At 42.7% G+C, this 18296-nt stretch overlaps 1 protein-coding gene and 1 non-coding gene across 2 annotated transcripts in view; one reads left to right on the top strand and one right to left on the bottom strand.

Moving 5' to 3' along the window:
- LOC133619354 (uncharacterized) overlaps positions 1-18296 on the bottom strand; it is a 65969-nt gene that overhangs the window by 8735 nt on the left and 38938 nt on the right. Inside the window, exons 3-4 of the mRNA XM_072915269.1 lie at positions 16001-16804; positions 3116-3280 (exon numbers count right to left, since the gene is read on the bottom strand). Of these exons, the coding sequence (XP_072771370.1) occupies positions 3116-3280; positions 16001-16804 (969 nt within the window). The remainder of the gene's footprint in view (positions 1-3115; positions 3281-16000; positions 16805-18296) is intronic.
- Positions 17590-17708, top strand: LOC133619880 (5S ribosomal RNA). The gene has a single exon (XR_009817467.1). It is a non-coding gene; the product is annotated as a 5S ribosomal RNA (ribosomal RNA).

Below are 18296 nucleotides of genomic sequence, written 5' to 3'. Positions count from 1 at the left end.
CTAAACGGCTTCTTCGCCCAATTCGAGAGAAAGACACCTGCGGCCGTCACAACACCCCCACAGCAGCCGTACCCTTATACTGGAGGAACATGAGGTGAGGCCCACGCTGTGAACCCGAGGAAGGCTACGGGCCCAGATGGGGTCCCGGGACAGGTACTGAGGGACTGTGCAGACCAGCTGGCTGGGGTATTTACTAAGATCTTCACCAAGTCCCTCTCTCAGGCCATCATCCCATCAGGCCCGAAGACCTCCACAATAATCCCGGTGCCGAAGAAGAACTCCAAAGCTGCCTGAATGACTACCGTCCAGTTGTACTTACACCTATAGCCATGAAGTGATTGGAGAAGCTGGTACGGACCCATATCATCCCAGTCCCCCCTCCCGAGCTCGACCCACACCAGTTTGCCTCTCTGGGTTACCTGGAGACGGGGGGAGGTACGTGCAGCTGCTTTTTGTGAATTATAGTTCGGCATTAAACATTATAACACCTGACAGACTGGTATCCAAACTGTCAGACCTGGGTCTATCGAACTCCATCTGCATGTGGATTAAAGACTTCTTATCCAACCGCCCCCAGAGGGTGCAGTTGGGCCGCCACATGTCATCGAGCCTATACCTCAGCACCGGCTCTCCACAAGGCTGCGTGCTGAGCCCCCTACTCTACTCCCTCTACACGTATGACTGCACACCTGCCCACTCCAGCAACTCCGTCATCAAATTTGCGGATGACACCACCGTAGTGGGGCTCATCTCGGGGGGAGACGAGGCTGCATATCGGGACGAGGTGGAGAAGCTGTCGGAGTGGTGCACAGTAAACAACCTGGCCCCGAACACCTCCAAGACCAAGGAGCTGGACATAGACTCCAGGAGGAAAAAAACAGACATCCTGCCCCTGGTCATCAGCGGTGACTGTGTGAGGAGGGCCTCAGACTTCCGCTTCCTGGGAGTCCACCTGGACGACGACCTAACCTGGAGCACCAACATCATGGCTATAATCAAGAAGGCACACCAGAGACTGCACTTCCTGAGAACAACCACCTCTCACAGGAACTGCTGGTGTCCTTCTACCGGTGCTCTATTGAGAGCATCCTGACCTACTGCATCTGCGTGTGGTTCGGCAGCTGCACGGCCGCAGAGAGAACGGCGCTCCAGAGGTTCGTAAACACCGCCCAGAAGATCATCGGATGACCCCTCCCCTCCCTGGCTGACGTGTACAGCTCCCGCTGTCTCAGGAAAGCACAGAGCATCCTGAAAGACCCATTCCGCCCCGGGCACTGCCACCTAGAACTGCTACCCTCGGGCAGACGCTATAGGGTGCTAAAAGCGGGCACAAATAGACTAAAAAACAGTTTTTACCCAAGAACCATAGTAGCATTAAACAGGCCCTGAGTGAGCACAATGTGTCCGTCATGTTATCTTGAGTCATGTCTTTTTATTTTTCGGACTATAATGTGCAATAATGGTGTAAGTGTGTATATATATATATATATATATATATATATATATATATATATATATATATATATATATATATATGCTTATGTATGGATATATGCATGTGTGTGGACATATACATATATATAGGTACATATCTTCTTTTTTACTATTTATATTACTAAATTATTGTATGCACCTTAGGGGATCTGCTCCAATTGCATTGTTCTTTGAACCGTTTCACTGTAATAATGACAATAAACTCTATTCCATTCTATTCTATTTTAAGTGGGGTTACTGATTGGTTATTTTACTCCTGTTTGGGTCAAGGGGGAGGAGTCAGAGCCCCGCTTTACTGTGTACCTCTTGCTTGGTATACTTGCTCGCCCCGGTATACACTATTTGCTTGCCTAACAGAATTGCTATTGCGACATCCAGTGGACACAATTAGAACAGCAGTTTCTTTCATTTAAAAATGCAGCTGAATTTTACACTTCACAAACTCATCTCTCGGGCCGGATTGAACCTGTTATGCCCGAATGTCGAGGGAGGTGGGGGTTGGGTTGTGGGTGTTGGGGGTTAATTGTTCATATGTCTCTGATTTGCACATCAATCAGTCTGAGGAGTAAAAGTTGGCAGTTTGTTATGCAAACAGTTACCCAGCATCACTTATGCATCAACGTCAGTTTTGATACATCTCAACTTTGCAGTGAAAAAGGGTGTAGTGCAGGTTTTTGAGCGTGTACAAACTTGACACATGAGGCCCCAGGTCCCTGGACTGAAGAAGGAGTAACCAAGCACTTGAAGCATCATCTATCTTACTGTTCAGGAAGGTTTCAGATACACAGAAGACATGGGGTCATGAGTAGATAAGATTATACTCAAATAATCCAAGTTTGTATGAATACCTCAGATATTGTGGAAGAAGCAGTGAGGAGGTCCTGGGTAGGGTGGATGTCGCCACATATGAGCAACATACCACAAACTAAACAGCTAATTGGTTATTTTCCCTTGTGTGTTCTTATGTGTTTTACTGCGTCTGCTTTATGTGTGAACCTTTTACAGCACACTGAACAACTAAATGTTTTCTCTCCAGCGTGTGTTCTCATGTGTCGCCACAAAGAGCCGTTATGAGAAAAGCTTGTACCACAAACTGAACAATTTAATGGTTTTAGTCCAGTGTGTGTTCTCATGTGTTGAGTCAAATTGCTCTTAACAGAAAAGCTTTTGTCACAAACTGAACAATTAAATGGTTTTTCACCTGAGTGTGTTCTCATGTGTTCAGTCAAATTACTCTTAACAGAAAAGCTTTTGCAACAAAATGAACAATTAAATGTTTTTTCTCCTGTGTGTGTTCTCATGTGCTCAGTTAAAGAGCTATTTCGAGAAAAGCCTTTGCCACAAACTGAACAATTACATGTTTTTTCTCCTGTGTGTGTTCTCATGTGTTGAGTCAAAGAGCTATTTTGAGAAAAGCTGTTGCCACAAACTGAACAATTAAATGGTTTTTCACCTGTGTGTGTTCTCATGTGTTTCGTCCAATAGCTATTTTGAGAAAAGCTTTTGCCACAAACTGAACAATTACATGTTTTTTCTCCTGTGTGTGTTCTCTTGTGTCGAGTCAAACAGCTATTTCGAGAAAAGCTTTTGCCACAAACTGAACAATTAAATGGTTTTTCACCTGTGTGTGTTCTCATGTGTTTAGTCAAATTGGTTTTAACAGAAAAGCTTTTGCCACACACTGAACACTTATATGGTTTTTCTCCTGTATGTGTTCTCATGTGTTCGGTCAAAATGCTATTTAGAGAAAAGCTTTTGCCACAAACTGAACAAATAAATGTTTTTTCTCCTGTGTGTGTTCTCATGTGTTTAGTCAAATTGCTTTTAACAGAAAAGCTTTTAGCACAAACTGAGCAGCTCAAACATGTTTTACCTCTCTTCTTTGTAGAGCATTCAGAGTGTTTGTTGTCAGTGTGAGTCCTCATATCACCTTCACAGTCTGTATCGCTGCTCAAATGTTCTTCAACCTCGTCTTCAGCCTCACTATCTGATAGTGGAGCTAAGAGGTTGTCTACTTGTGGTTTCTCTTCATCATCTTCAGTCTTCACAGAGAGAATACTCAGTGGAAACTTGGTGTAATCAGCTTCCTCTCGTCCTAGAAGACACTCTCCCTCCTGAGTGATGCAGAGTTCCTCCTCTTCCTTTTTAATGCAGGGTGGTTGTGGAGTCTCCTGCTTCAAAGTGGAGCTCCCCCCTAACTGAGGGGAAACTTCTTCTGGATTACCGATCAGCTGCTGGACGTCTGCAAGACACAAACAACAAAAACACACTTTCTTCTACAAACCCTGTTTTCATATGAGTTGGGAAATTGTGTTAGATGTAAATATAAACAGAATACAATGATTTGCAAATCATTTTTAACCCATATTCAGTTGAATATGCTACAAAGACAACATATTTGATGTTCAAACTGATAAAAAAAAAAAAATTTGTTGCAAATAATCATTAACTTTAGAATTTGATGCCAGCAACACGTGACAAATAAGTTGGGAAAGGTGGCAATAAATACTAATAAAGTTGAGGAATGCTCATCAAACACGTATTTGGAACATCCCACAGGTGTGCGGGCTAATTGGGAACAGGTGGGTGCCATGATTGGGTATAAAAAAAGCTTCCCAAAAAATGTTCAGTCTTTCAAAAGAAAGGATGGGGGGAGGTACACCCCTTTGTCCACAACCGCGTGAGCAAATAGTCAAACAGTGTAAGAACAACCTTTCTCAAAGTGCAATTGCAAGAAATTTAGGGATTTCAGCATCTACGGTTCATAATATCATCAAAAGGTTCAGAGACTCTGGAGAAATCACTCCACGTAAGCGGCATGGTCGGAAACCAACATTGAATGACCCTGACCTTCGATCCCTCAGACGGCACTGTATCAAAAACCGAAATCAATCTCTAAAGGATATCACCACATGGGCTCAGGAACACTTCAGAAAACCACTGTCACTAAATACAGTTGGTCGCTACATCTGTAAGTGCAAGTTAAAGTTCTACTATGCAAAGCGAAAGCCATTTATCAACAACATCCAAAAACGCCGCCGGCTTCTCTGGGCCCGAGATCATCTAAGATGGACTCATGCAAAGTGGAAAAGTGTTCTGTGGTCTGACGAGTCCACATTTCAAATTGTTTTTGGAAATATTCAACATCGTGTCACCCGGACCAAGGGGGAAGCGAACCATCCAGACTGTTATCGACGCAAAGTTGAAAAGCCAGCATCTGTGATGGTATGGGGGTGCATTAGTGCCCAAGACATGGGTAACTTACACATCTGTGAAGGCACCATTAATGCTGAAAGGTACATACAGGTTTTGGAACAACATATGCTGCCATCTAAGCGCCATATTTTTCATGGAAGCCCCTGCTTATTTCAGCAAGACAAATGCCAAGCCAAATTCAGCACGTGTTACAACAGCGTGGCATCGTAAAAAAAGAGTGCGGGTACTTTCCTGGCCCGCCTGCAGTCCAGACCTGTCTCCCATCGAAAATGTGTGACGCATTATGAAGCGTAAAATACGACAGCGGAGACCCCGGACTGTTGAACGACTGAAGCTCTACATAAAACAAGAATGGGAAAGAATTCCACTTTCAAAGCTTCAACAATTAGTTTCCTCAGTTCCCAATCGTTTATTGAGTGTTGTTAAAAGAAAAGGTGATGTAACACAGTGGTGAACATGCCCTTTCCCAACTACTTTGGCACGTGCCATGAAATTCTAAGTTGATTATTATTTGCAAACAAAAAATAAAGTTTATGAGTTTGAACATCAAATATCTTGTCTTTGTAGTGCATTCAATTGAATATGGGTTGAAAAGGATTTGCAAATCATTGTATTAGTCATGTTCATAGTGTATATACCCCCCCTCCCTCATTTCTTGTATATATTGTTTTTCAAATCACCTGAATTGTACATCATTTAGCCATTTTTTAACACAATTTTTTAATATACATGTTACAGGTTATATAACTTTTATTATTGAATGTATCAAATGTGATGAATATTTTAATGGACCACAATGGAAGCCTTTTGGCTTTTTGTGCCATCCATTTGCCTTTTTAAAGCATTACATGGATTAAATTCTTTAAGATGTCAATAAACTTCTCAATCAATCAAACAATTATTTATTCATTTGAAAACGTAAAAACAGTACCACCAAAAAGCAATTTTAAATATAATCTAAAAGAACAACCAGATATACATTAGTAACAAATAACTAACAATCATATTAACAATAAAATAAAAATAATTATAGCAATATATATTTTCTTTTCCAGACCTTGATTAGCAGTCTATTTTCTCTCTTTGTAGCGTTTGATGGACGCTACGTCACTACATGGCTGGAAAAATAGATAAGTTAACGCCACGCTACTGGGAACTGTAGTTAAGCTACATAGCGTCGCTGCTTGTTGTGCACTACTGCCCATCATTGATTCTAACCCGTAAATAAACGCTAGCAAAAGTCAGCTAACAATGCAGGTAATAGGGATGCACTCTGTTTCACCTAAAAAAACCTTAGAAATATCCAAACGATTCCAGCAACTTTTTATATACACGCTGTAAGTATATATGTAATGTAATAACAGACACATTCATAATAACTTGTAATATTTACGTATTTTCATCATTTGTTATCATTTTAAGCAAACGGCGGCAAATTATTTTCACAGACGCATCACAACGTTCGCTATTTTCTTCAACAACACCACCAACTATTACTAATAAAGGCAGACTTCATGAGTGTCATCAAAGAAGACTTTGGGACAAATTAGTGATCCAGAACCTTATATTTTTGAGCCTGAATATAAGGAGGATGAGCTACAAGTTTTGGAAGCTGAGTGATAAGCAGATCAAGCAATTAGCACTATTGCTAAGTGCTAAACAAAAAATACAAAGTATGAACATAACTAATTTCTATAGAAACTGCCCAAATGCTGAAACTGAACTGAAATGCTGATGGAATAGGGTTGGGTAACATGGCAAAAAATAAATGATCGCGGTTATTTTTTTTGCATACCATCCGATCTCGATTAATATCACTTTTTTTTAATTAAAGGCGGATTGTCCCGTGCGGGATAATAGCGAGTACAGTTGCATCCCTACTATTTACTAGCACAGTATCTTGTAATAGACATTTCCGCCATGTTTGATGGAGGTAATATATGCTCACAGCCGACAAATGTCATTTTGTTCAAATCTATAATTGTGTTTACTTGAGATGTAACGGTACAGGTAACCCACGCTTTGGTCCGCACCTGCTTTTAGGACCACAGTTTTGCTTCTTTTCTGTACATTTTGTGGGGGTAAAGAGAACAACCATTTTTCCTCTCAAAGTTCTTAAAGGGGAACATTATCACCAGACCTATGTAAGGGTCAATATATACCTTGATGTTGCAGAAAAAAGACCATATATTTTTTTAACCGATTTCCGAACTCTAAATGGGTGAATTTTGGCGAATTAAACGCCTTTCTAATATTCGCTCTCGGAGCGATGACGTCACAACGTGGCGTCACATCGGGAAGCAATCTGCCATTTTCTCAAACACCGAGTCAAATCAGCTCTGTTATTTTCCGTTTTTTCGACTGTTTTCCGTACCTTGGAGACATCGTGCCTCGTCGGTGTGTTGTCGGAGGGTGTAACAACACGAACAGGGACGGATTCAAGTTGCACCAGTGGCCCAAAGATGCGAAAGTGGCAAGAAATTGGACGTTTGTTCCGCACACTTTACCGACGAAAGCTATGCTACGACAGAGATGGCAAGAATGTGTGGATATCCTGCGACACTCAAAGCAGATGCATTTCCAACGATGAAGTCAAAGAAATCTGCTGCCAGACCCCCATTGAATCTGCCGGAGTGTGTGAGCAATTCAGGGACAAAGGACCTCGGTAGCACGGCAAGCAATGGCGGCAGTTTGTTCTCGCAGACGAGCGAGCTAAACCCCCTATCGACCCTAGCTTCCCTGGCCTGCTGACATCAACTCCAAAACTGGACAGATCAGCTTTCAGGAAAAGAGGATGAGGGTATGTCTACAGAATATATTAATTGATGAAAATTGGGCTGTCTGCACTCTCAAAGTGCATGTTGTTGCCAAATGTATTTCATATGCTGTAAACCTAGTTCATAGTTGTTAGTTTCCTTTAATGCCAAACAAACACATACCAATCGTTGGTTAGAAGGCGATCGCCGAATTCGTCCTCGCTTTCTCCCGTGTCGCTGGCTGTCGTGTCGTTTTCGTCGGTTTCGCTTGCATACGGTTCAAACCGATATGGCTCAATAGCTTCAGTTTCTTCTTCAATTTCGTTTTCGCTACCTGCCTCCACACTACAACCATCCGTTTCAATACATGCGTAATCTGTTGAATCACTTAAGCCGATGAAATCCGAGTCTGAATCCGAGCTAATGTCGCTATAGCTTGCTGTTCTTTCCGCCATGTTTGTTTGTGTTGGCTTCACTATGTGACGTCACAGGAAAATGGACGGGTGTTTATAACGATGGTTAAAATCAGGCACTTTGAAGCTTTTTTTAGGGATATTGCGTGATGGGTAAAATTTTGAAAAAAAATTCGAAAAATATAATAAGCCACTGGGAACTGATTTTTAATGGTTTTAACCATCCTGAAATTGTGATATTGTTCCCCTTTAATTTTTTTTTTGCTTGTCATTACAAACACTCTGCAGGAAACAAAGAACCAGTGGTGTACTGAATACTATGGGCGAGGGCGGACCTACGTCACTTCCGCCCTCCAATCCCCTAGCAACGCGGTCGCCATATTGAATTCGTTGAAAACAAACCAGCTCACAGCGAACACAGCATTGACAGAAAAGGCATTTAACGAGGTTTCACGGCATTTTAAACTGTTCTAAATGGCGTATGATTATGTAAATAGTTTTTCCAGTGAGGCTAGGTTACGATACGAGTTAAAATGTTCTGTAGTTAGATTAAACGACTGCCCTTACCGCCTTCCAGCAGATGCGTGGACTGATAATCCTACACAATGGCGGGACATGGAATTTGGAAATCTTTATGTCTACCTCACAAGCGCACCAGGTCGGTTGTTAGCTTCGGTTGTTATATAACGAATAAATCACATACAAATGGTTAAATCACCCAAGGTATGTTGATAAATGATAATAAGGATGACACGGTGGCTACCAGTATCTGTATATTTATTATATCTGTAGAGAGCTCATTCAAATTCAGTTCAGTATTATGATTTATTATTTGCTGAATTACTGGAAATAGCCTTTATACCGTATGTTATTGTTGTGCAACAACAACAACTTCAGCTGTCGAACGTTATTCAGTAAAAATTCAACGGGTTCAACATTAGCATGGACGGTATAGCCAAGTTGTGGTTAAGAAGGTGGATTTTTGTTCCTTATATTTACCAGAAACGAAGTGATCCGAACACACGACCCGGGATTTTGGGAGACTCCAGTGAGAACCGCCCTCGTTTTCCCGGTGTAAAGCTGCGAGCCATTTGTCTCGTCTCTGTGGGCTTTTAGCACGCTTTGGCAGAACAAAATACGACCTTTGTTTTCCCTGTTTCCAGTTGTGGTTTGCACAACCAAAAACAACACCGTTTTTTGGCATTTTGGAGGCAGAATGACGGGTTGAATCAGCGCAGGTCGACAGGTTAAAGAGTAATGGCGACGGTTTGTTTTCAACGCCAGTCAGGTTGCTATGGCTCGAAGAACCCGTATGTAGCTCAGTTGCCCGGATGTCGGCCCTGCCCCATAAGATTTGTATTTAAAGTTTACATTTACTAAACAATATTTTAAAAGTTTAATAATTATTTCAGGGACAAAATGTTTTAATCCACAAACGCAAAAATGATTTAAAAAAAAAAATTCAAAAAAAGTGTAGGCAGAGTTTTTTAGTACATGCTGTGTCAGAGGATGAGAAACTTTGCGGACACAAACAAAAAGGTCTGATTGAAAAATATTAAAACACAGGATGACGGTCAATAAAGGCGGATTCACGCAGGATTATACCAAGTATCGTTGCTTGCCTACTGTTTACTACTGCTACTAACTTCTAACATCTGACATTTCCGACATTTTGGATCGAGGTAAAAATGCTAACAGGTTCTTTGTTTACATTGTTCAACAAAGTCGGCTAATTTCTATTTTTAGGGCTTGGAATTCAAACAGCTTTCAAATGAGGGAACGCAACACACTCACCTTCATCTTCGCTTTTCAGATTGTTCTCCGTTGGTGGCGCTGATTCTCTTTCATCTTCTCTTTTAGCGGACGTCGCCATCTTAGCATAGCAGTAGTCGTCCATCTTCTATCACGTCTTCATTCTTCACTTCACATAACACGCCATCGCTCCACACTCAAAGTCCGTTTGGTGGGCTTAAGAAAAGGTGAATAGTTGAGGTATTTGATGCTATTTTTGAATCTATAAGATCGTAAATGTGAAACTTCTCCGGGAAGCCACGTCGCTTAGTCCGCCATCTTGGACTTTCCGCTTTCGATGTGTTTGCGCATGCGCCAAAAGTGTGCAACTTCCGATCGACAACTGCACTTTAAAAAATAAAATACCTTTTAAATAACTAGCGGCCCTTTTCATATTTTCTTACATCTCTGGCTCATAATTGAAGTGCTCCTTATCACGAAAACATTTTTGATATCAAAATAATTTGGAGATAGAAATTAAACACAAATCGACAATGTTGTATTCTGTCTTTTAGTGGGTTCAAGCAAACGGCAAGTTGTTTCACAAAGTAATTCTTGTGAAAGTGCGAAACTAATAAAATAATCAACCAGAACTTACAATTAGTCTGACATCCAAAATAGAAAACACATAGATTTCACAAACATATCAGAAGTAATCATACCTCGTTGGCCTCATAAACTCCAAGGGAATAACATTTATTTTCAATCCGAGACTCCATTAACGTCTTCCACATCAAACACTTGTCGTCTCATGCTGCTTCCTTAATTCCCTCACATATTAATTGTCCCCCCAACAACGTGACCAAATTATATTCCCCACTCAATTGACATGGGTTTGTAACAAAAATAAAGTTAACATAAACTTGCATGAATTAACCCAAGGAAATACCTTTTTAACCTATATATATATATATATATATATATATATATACATATATATATCTTAACCACGCCCCCGCCCCCCACCCCCCACCTCCCGAAATCGGAGGTCTCAAGGTTGGCAAGTATGCCCTTATTTGAGATATTTAATCTTACTTAGATTTAAGTTTTTGCAGTGTGGAAAGGTTTTTCCTAAAATATGCACGCTTTCTTTCTTTTAAACGGTTATTAATGCTTATTTCCCACACCAAACAAGAATGACAAACACATTTTGGGAGAACATCCGCACAGTAACACAACATAAACACAACAGAACAAATACCCAGAACCCCTTGCAGCACTAACTCTTCCGGGACGCTACAATATACTGTACACCCCCCGCTACCCCCCTCCCAACCCCGCCCACCTCAACCTCCTCATGCTCTCTCAGGGAGAGCATGTCCCAAATTCCAAGCTGCTGTTTTGAGGCATGTTTAAAAAAAAAAAAATGCACTTTGTGACTTCAATAATAAATATGGCAGTGCCATGTTACAATATGAACTTATCTTTATGCATTGTATTTATTTATTCTCACCAACTATGACATTATATATCAAATATACATGTTGCTTCTGTCAGCAGCTACACTGACATTGATGTGTCTCTGACAACTGAACACATTTTTATAACTTATAACAAAATGTGTTTATACAGTAACCTGCTCACATGAGTCACATTACAGCAGGGGTGTCAAACTCATTTTAGCTCAGGGGCCGCATGGAGGAAAATCTATTTCCACGTGGGCCAGACTGGTAAAATCATGGGATGATGACTTAAAACTACGACTCCGACAACTTCAGATTGTTTTCTTTATTTTACTTTGGCCCAAAATAGAACAAGCACATTCTGAAAATGTACATATCACAAATAATCCTCTTGACAAAACACTTCAAGTTAGTTGAACATTTAGAGGAAAAAATGGTGCATTTTCAAAAACACCTTGAAGAACACAATGAATTTAGACTTAAACTCAGTGTTACTACAAAGCAATTAAACTTTAAGTCACAACCCATCTAGGATTGAACACAAAACTAAATAAAGCATGAATAAAAACTATTCTATGTATCAACTACCTCCTTTGTCATTTCCACATATTAATCCTGTGCTAACTCAACAAACCATACAAACTGAGGTAGAAACTATTCAAGAGTGTTGAGTTACTTCCTGTCTTCTAGACATAATATGTATTAGACTTAGACTTAGACTTCCTTTTTACTGTCATTCAAATTTGAACTTTACAGCACAGATAAGAACGAAATTTCGTTACATAAGCTCATGGCAGTGCAGGATAAAAAAGCAATACGGTGCATATATAAATAAATAAATATATATAAATATATATAAATAAATAAATAGATTACTGTACAGATACATATATTTCACTTTTTCACATGCGTCCACGTTTTATGGATGTATGTTATGTTGTCTTTTTTATTCCAGCGAGTTAATCCATTTTGGGGGGAGTTGAGGGGATGATTTAATTATGATGCGTTCAAGAGTCTTATGGCCTGAGTGAAGAAGCTGTTACAGAACCTGGAGGTTCTGCTTCGGAGGCTGCGGAACCTCTTTCTAGAATCCAGCAGTGAAAACAGTCCTTGGTGGGGGTGGGAGGAGTCTCTGCAGATTTTCTGAGCCCTGGTCAGGCAGCGGCTTTTTGCGATCTCCTGGATAGAAGGAAGAGGAGTCCTGATGATCTTTTCCGCCGTCCTCAACACTCTCTGGAGAGACTTCCAGTCTGAGGCATTGCAGGCTCCAGTCCAGACAGAGATGCTGTTGGTCAGCAGGCTCTCTATAGTGCCTCTGTAGAATGTGTTGTGGAATGGGGGGAGGGAGCTGAGCTCTTTTCATCCCACGCAAAAAGTGCATGCGCTGCTGAGCTCTTTTTACAAGAGCTCCGGTGTGTAGGGACCAGGTTATATTGTCAGTTATCTGCACCCCCAGGAACTTGATGCTGCTTACTATCTCCACCGCTGTGCCGTTGATGTAGAGTGGAGCGCGGCTGGACTGGTGCTTCCTGAAGTCAACGATGATCTCCTTGGTCTTGTTGACATTCAGGACCAGGTTGTTGGTTCTGCACCAGTCAACCAGATGTTTCACCTCCTCCTTGTAGTCCATGTCGTTGTTGTCACGGATGAGGCCCACTACTGTCGTGTCGTCCGCATACTTCACAATGTGGTTAGTAGTGGACCTGGCGCAGCGTCATGGGTCATCAACGTGAACAGCAGCGTACTCAGGACGCAGCCCTGGGGGGAGCCGGTGCTCAGGGAGATGGCACTGGAGGTGTTGTTACCCACTGTCACAGACCGGGGTCTGTCCGTGAGGAAGTCAAGCAGCCAGTTGCCTAGGGGGGGTACTGAATCCAAGGGGGACCAGTTTGCTCACCAAGTGCTGCGGGATGATGGTGTTGAATGCTGAGCTGAAGTCCAGGAACAACATCCGCACGTGTGTGTCCTTTCCTTCCAGATGTTCTAAGCTCAGGTGGAGTGCAGAGGAGATGGCGTCCTCTGTGGAGCGGTTAGGGCGATAAGCAAACTGGTATGGGTCGAATGTGGGGGGAAAGTCTGGAGACAATATATTCATTTACCAACCTCTCGAAGCACTTCATTATGATGGGGGAGAGTGTCACGGGGCGCTAATCATTGAGGGAGGAGATTGTGGGTTTTTTTGGCACTGGGATGATTGTGGCCGTCTTAAAACATGATGGTACCACAGCCTGGGTCAGCGAGATGTTGAAGGTGTCTGTGAGAACCCCAGCCAGCTGGTCTGCACATCCTTTAAGCACCTTGCCCGGAATAACATCAGGTCCCGGTGCTTTCCGGGGGTTCACTCTCCTCAGGGTTTTCCGGACATCCGCTATATCCATGTTGAGCGGCTGCTCATCAGGGCGAGGGATGGATTTTCTCGCCAGAGTGGTGTTAAGTGCCTCAAACCTTGCAAAGTAGTTGTTAAGGTCATCTAGGAAGCTGATACTGATGTCACAGGGACAGGGGGCAGCTTTATAGTCCGTGATGACCTGTATGCCCTGCCACATTCTTCTAGTGTTTGTAGGGTTCTCGAAGAAGTCCTGCACTTTCTGACTGTGAGCACGCTTTGCAACCTTAATGGCACGGTTCAGGTTAGCTCTGGCTGATTTTAATGCCACCATGTCGCCAGACTTGAAAGGCTTATTCCGAGCCTTCAGCATTGCACGTACCTCACTGTTCATCCAGGGTTTCTCGTTGGCCCGTGTGGGGATGTTCTTGATCACACTGACATCCTCCATGCACTTCTGAATGTATACGGACACAGCCTGTGCATACTCCTCCACACGTGTGGTGATTTTCGGTGGCGGTTGCTTTAAACATGTCCCAGTCTGTGGTTTCGAAGCAGTCTTGTAATGCTGACATTGCTCCCTCTGGCCAGGTCCTCACCTGCTTCACTGTAGCTTGCTTCCTGATCAGCAGGGGCTTGTATGCAGGAATTAGCATCACAGATGGTCTGAGGAGTCAAGGTGGGGGCGTGGTGCAGCTTTATACGCCTGTTTAATATTACTATAAACCAAGTCCAGCTTGCTTCCACCCCTGGTTGCAAAATTCACATATTGATGGAAATGAGGGAAAACTGTTTTCATGTTAGCTTGATTAAAATCCCCTGCCACGATGAAAACTCTGTCTGGATGTGTAGTTTGCAGTTCATTGATGGAACAGTACAAAGCATTCAAAGCTTCTGTGGTGTTAGCACTGGGGGGAATGTACACTGCTGTGAAGATCATTGCACTGAATTCCCTGGGTAAATAAAATGCCCTGCATTTTATAGTTAATAGTTCAACATCAGGAGAGCAGTGACGTGATACTATCTTCCCATTATTGCACCAGTTATTATTGACGTATATGCAAACACCACCACCTCGGGATTTACCAGTGAGAGATTTGCTTCTGTCCGACCGAAACATAGTTAGCCCCTCTATGCTAACTGCCTCGTCCGGAACGGATGGTTTCAGCCACGTTTCTGTTAGAAATATGGCGCAGCAGTCCCTCATCTCGCGTCTTGCATTTAAATCCAGCTTCAGGTAGTCCAGTTTGTTCTCCAGGGAGCGGACGTTTGAAAGCAGGATGGAAGGAAGCGGCGTTCTGTGGGGATTAGCCTTTAGCTTTGTTGTTAGCCCCGCTCGGCATCCCCGCTTCTGCTTCCGATCACACCGCTTACGTGTCTTCCGTTGACTGCTACTTGACTCCGCTGCGTCAAAGGCCGCTGGATGTAACCGGCGAAGTATTTCCATGCTAGCAAGGAGCTCCAACGTACACGCATCTTTCAGTCCAAAACGGCCTGATCTATCCACATCTAGAACTGTAAACCAGCCATGAAATTTAAATAATTGGCCGGTATTTTTGACAAATTGTTCTATACTACCATGAGCGTCTGCAAGCCGCAGCCCGTCAGGGCGCTGCCATCTGATACTGATAGAAAAATAAAAGCTGTGCAATTTGTGAACAATTTCAACAAGGCACAAATAAAAAGTTCAAAGACTGACAGTATTGCAGTAAATCACACACTTTTCACTTTCTTTACATTTGCACAGAAGACAATCATTTTCACAGAACTATATCAGTGTGCAGTGTCTCATGCTGCATTTTAAGTGGGGTTACCGATTGCTTATTTTACTCCTGTTTTACGTTGGGTGGAGGGGGAGGAGTCACAGCCCCGCTTTACCGTGTACCTCTTGCTTGGGATACTTGCTCGCCCCGGTATAAACTATTTGCTTGCCTAACAGAATTGCTATCGCGACATCCAGTGGACACAATTAGAACAGCAGTTTATTTCATTAAAAATGCAGCTGAATTTTACACTTCGCAAACTCATCTCACGGACCGGATTGAACCTGTTATGCCCGAATGTCGAGGGAGGTGGGGGTTGGGTTGTGGGTGTTGGGGGTTAATTGTTCATATGTCTCTGATTTGCACATCCATCAGTCTCAGGAGTAAAAGTTGGCAGTTTGTTATGCAAACAGTTACCCAGCATCACTTATGCATCAACGTCAGTTTTGATACATCTCAACTTTGCAGTGAAAAAGGGTGTAGTGCAGGTTTTTGAGCGTGCACAAACTTGACACATGAGGCCCCAGGTCCCTGGACTGAAGAAGGAGTAACCAAGCACTTGAAGCATCATCTATCTTACTGTTCAGGAAGGTTTCAGATACAGTGTAGACATGGGGTCATGAGTTGATAAGATTATGCTTCAAATAATCCAAGTTTGTATGAATACCTTAAATATTTGTGAAAGAAGCAGTGAGGAGGTCCTGGGTAGGGTGGATGTCACCACATATGAGCAACATACCACAAACTAAACAGCTAATTGGTTATTTTCCCTTGTGTGTTCTTGTGTGTTTTACTGCGTCTGCTTTATGTGTGAATCTTTTACAGCACACTGAACAACTAAATGGTTTTTCACCTGTGTGTGTTCTCATGTGTTTAGTCAAATTGCTCTTAACAGAAAAGCTTTTGCCACAAACTGAACACTTAAATGGTTTTTCTCCTGTGTGTGTTCTCTTGTGTTGAGTCAAAGAGCCATTTTGAGAAAAGCTGTTGCCACAAACTGAACAACTAAATGGTTTTTCACCTGTGTGTGTTCTCATGTGTTCAATCAAAGTGCTCTTAACAGAACAGCTTTTGCCACAAACTGAACAACTAAATGTTTTTTCACCTGTGTGTGTTGTCATGTGTTCAGTCAAATGGCTATTTTGAGAAAAGCTTTTGCCACAAATTGAACAATTAAATGTTTTTTCACCAGTGTGTGTTCTCATGTTTAGAGTCAAACGTCTATTTTTAGTAAAGTTTTCAGCACAAACTGAGCAGCTGAAACATGTTTTACCTCTCTTCTTTGTAGAACATTCAGAGTGTTTGTTGTCAGTGTGAGTCCTCATATCAACTTCACAGTCTTTATCGCTGCTCAAAGGTTCTTCAACCTCGTCTTCAGCCTCACTATCTGATAGTGGAGCTAAGAGGTTGTCTATTTGTGGTTTCTCTTCATCATCTTCAGTCTTCACAGAGAGAATACTCAGTGGAAACTTGGTGTAATCAGCCTCCTCTCGTCTTAGAAGACACTCTCCCTCCTGAGTGATGCAGAGTTCCTCCTCTTCCTTTTTAATGCAGGGTGGTTGTGGAGTCTCCTGCTTCAAAGTGGAGCTCCCCCCTGACTGAGGGGAAACTTCTTTTGGATTACCGATCAGCTGCTGGACATCTGCAAGACATAAACCATAAAAACACACTTTCTTCTATGTACTGTATGTGTGTGTAGTAGGGTTGTACAGTATACCGCTACTAATAAAATATTGCGTTACTAATCAATTGAAATCGGTACTATACCACATTTGAAAAGTACCGGTACCGTTCATTCATCTGAATGCAACTGTGCGGCGGTGACTTACTCCAGGGCCCATGTTTGGTCGGGGGTAACACTGGGTCCATAAAGCTCCGCTCTTTGGTCGGAAGGACGAGGCCGTCGATTAGTTACAACTTGGTCACTTTATTTATTTTTTCCACAGGGCACAACCGGACATCCACCATGCTATTAACACTCCTGCACATGCTACCACTACCTCTCCTTACTTGCCCGCTCACTTACTCACGTCACTCACTCCACATACTGCCACTCTTAAAGGTGCACACATACATACACTACTTTAAAACACGCTTTGCCAAATGTGGTGATTAGTATTACCACCTTTGCTTCAGACTTAGGTCAACATTTAAATAATAAGCATTCAGATCTGCACAAGGAGTTTAAATAGTGACAGGTATAATGTAGTTGTTACACCTGTCCTGCTGCTCTCTCTTTACTCGCCCGCTCACTCACTGACGTCACTCAGACAACACGTTGACATTCTCACAAACACACATACTACTCTCATAAGTTAACCAGCTCCCCTGCTGTGCACATGTAGATAAGTAGACGCGCACACAGATGCTTAGCTTGATGCCAAATATTAGTGCAGTTAAAACTGCCCAATTAGCAGTCAACTAATGACTTACAGCATTACTACCTTGAGCACGCCCGATCTCGTCCGATCTCGGAAGTTAAGCAGGGTCGGGCCTGGTTAGTACTTGGATGGGAGACCGCCTGGGAATACCAGGTGCTGTAAGCTTGAGCGCAGCGACGGTCTGTAGGAACCTGCTGCCACACGTTGCAACCACCGAAGACAGCAACAACTCGACTCGGTGAAAGAAACAATGTGAGTAAAGTTAAAGTTAAAGTTAAAGTACCAATGATTGTCACACACACACTAGGTGTGGCGAGATTATTCTCTGCATTTGACCCATCACCCTTGATCACCCCCTGGGAGGTGAGGGGAGCAGTGGGCAGCAGCGGTGGCCGCGCCCGGGAGTCATTTTTTTGGTGATTTAACCCCCAATTCCAACCCTTGATGCTGAGTGCCAAGCAGGGAGGTAATGGGTCCCATTTTTTTATAGTCTTTGGTATGACTCGGCCGGGGTTTGAACTCACAACCTACCGATCTCAGGGCAGACACTCTAACCACTAGGCCACTGAGTATGGCTCCCTGCTCTTCGTGCACCGTTCTCATGGATAGGTTGGCCCTACTAGAGGACCTTGTCCGCCAACTAGAGCAGAGTAATTTCATAACTTTAGACGCAGCGGACACTAGCATTAGCTGTAGCGAGCTGACTAGCCCAGTTTGTAGCAGCCCTAAGTGGCCTACAAGCAAAGGTGAACC

The sequence above is a fragment of the Nerophis lumbriciformis genome, linkage group LG20 (genome assembly GCF_033978685.3).
Source record: "Nerophis lumbriciformis linkage group LG20, RoL_Nlum_v2.1, whole genome shotgun sequence".
Classification (NCBI taxonomy): Eukaryota; Metazoa; Chordata; class Actinopteri; order Syngnathiformes; family Syngnathidae; genus Nerophis; species Nerophis lumbriciformis.
Note: the sequence above shows the minus strand (reverse complement) of the source record. Positions and strands in the feature narration are given on the sequence as shown.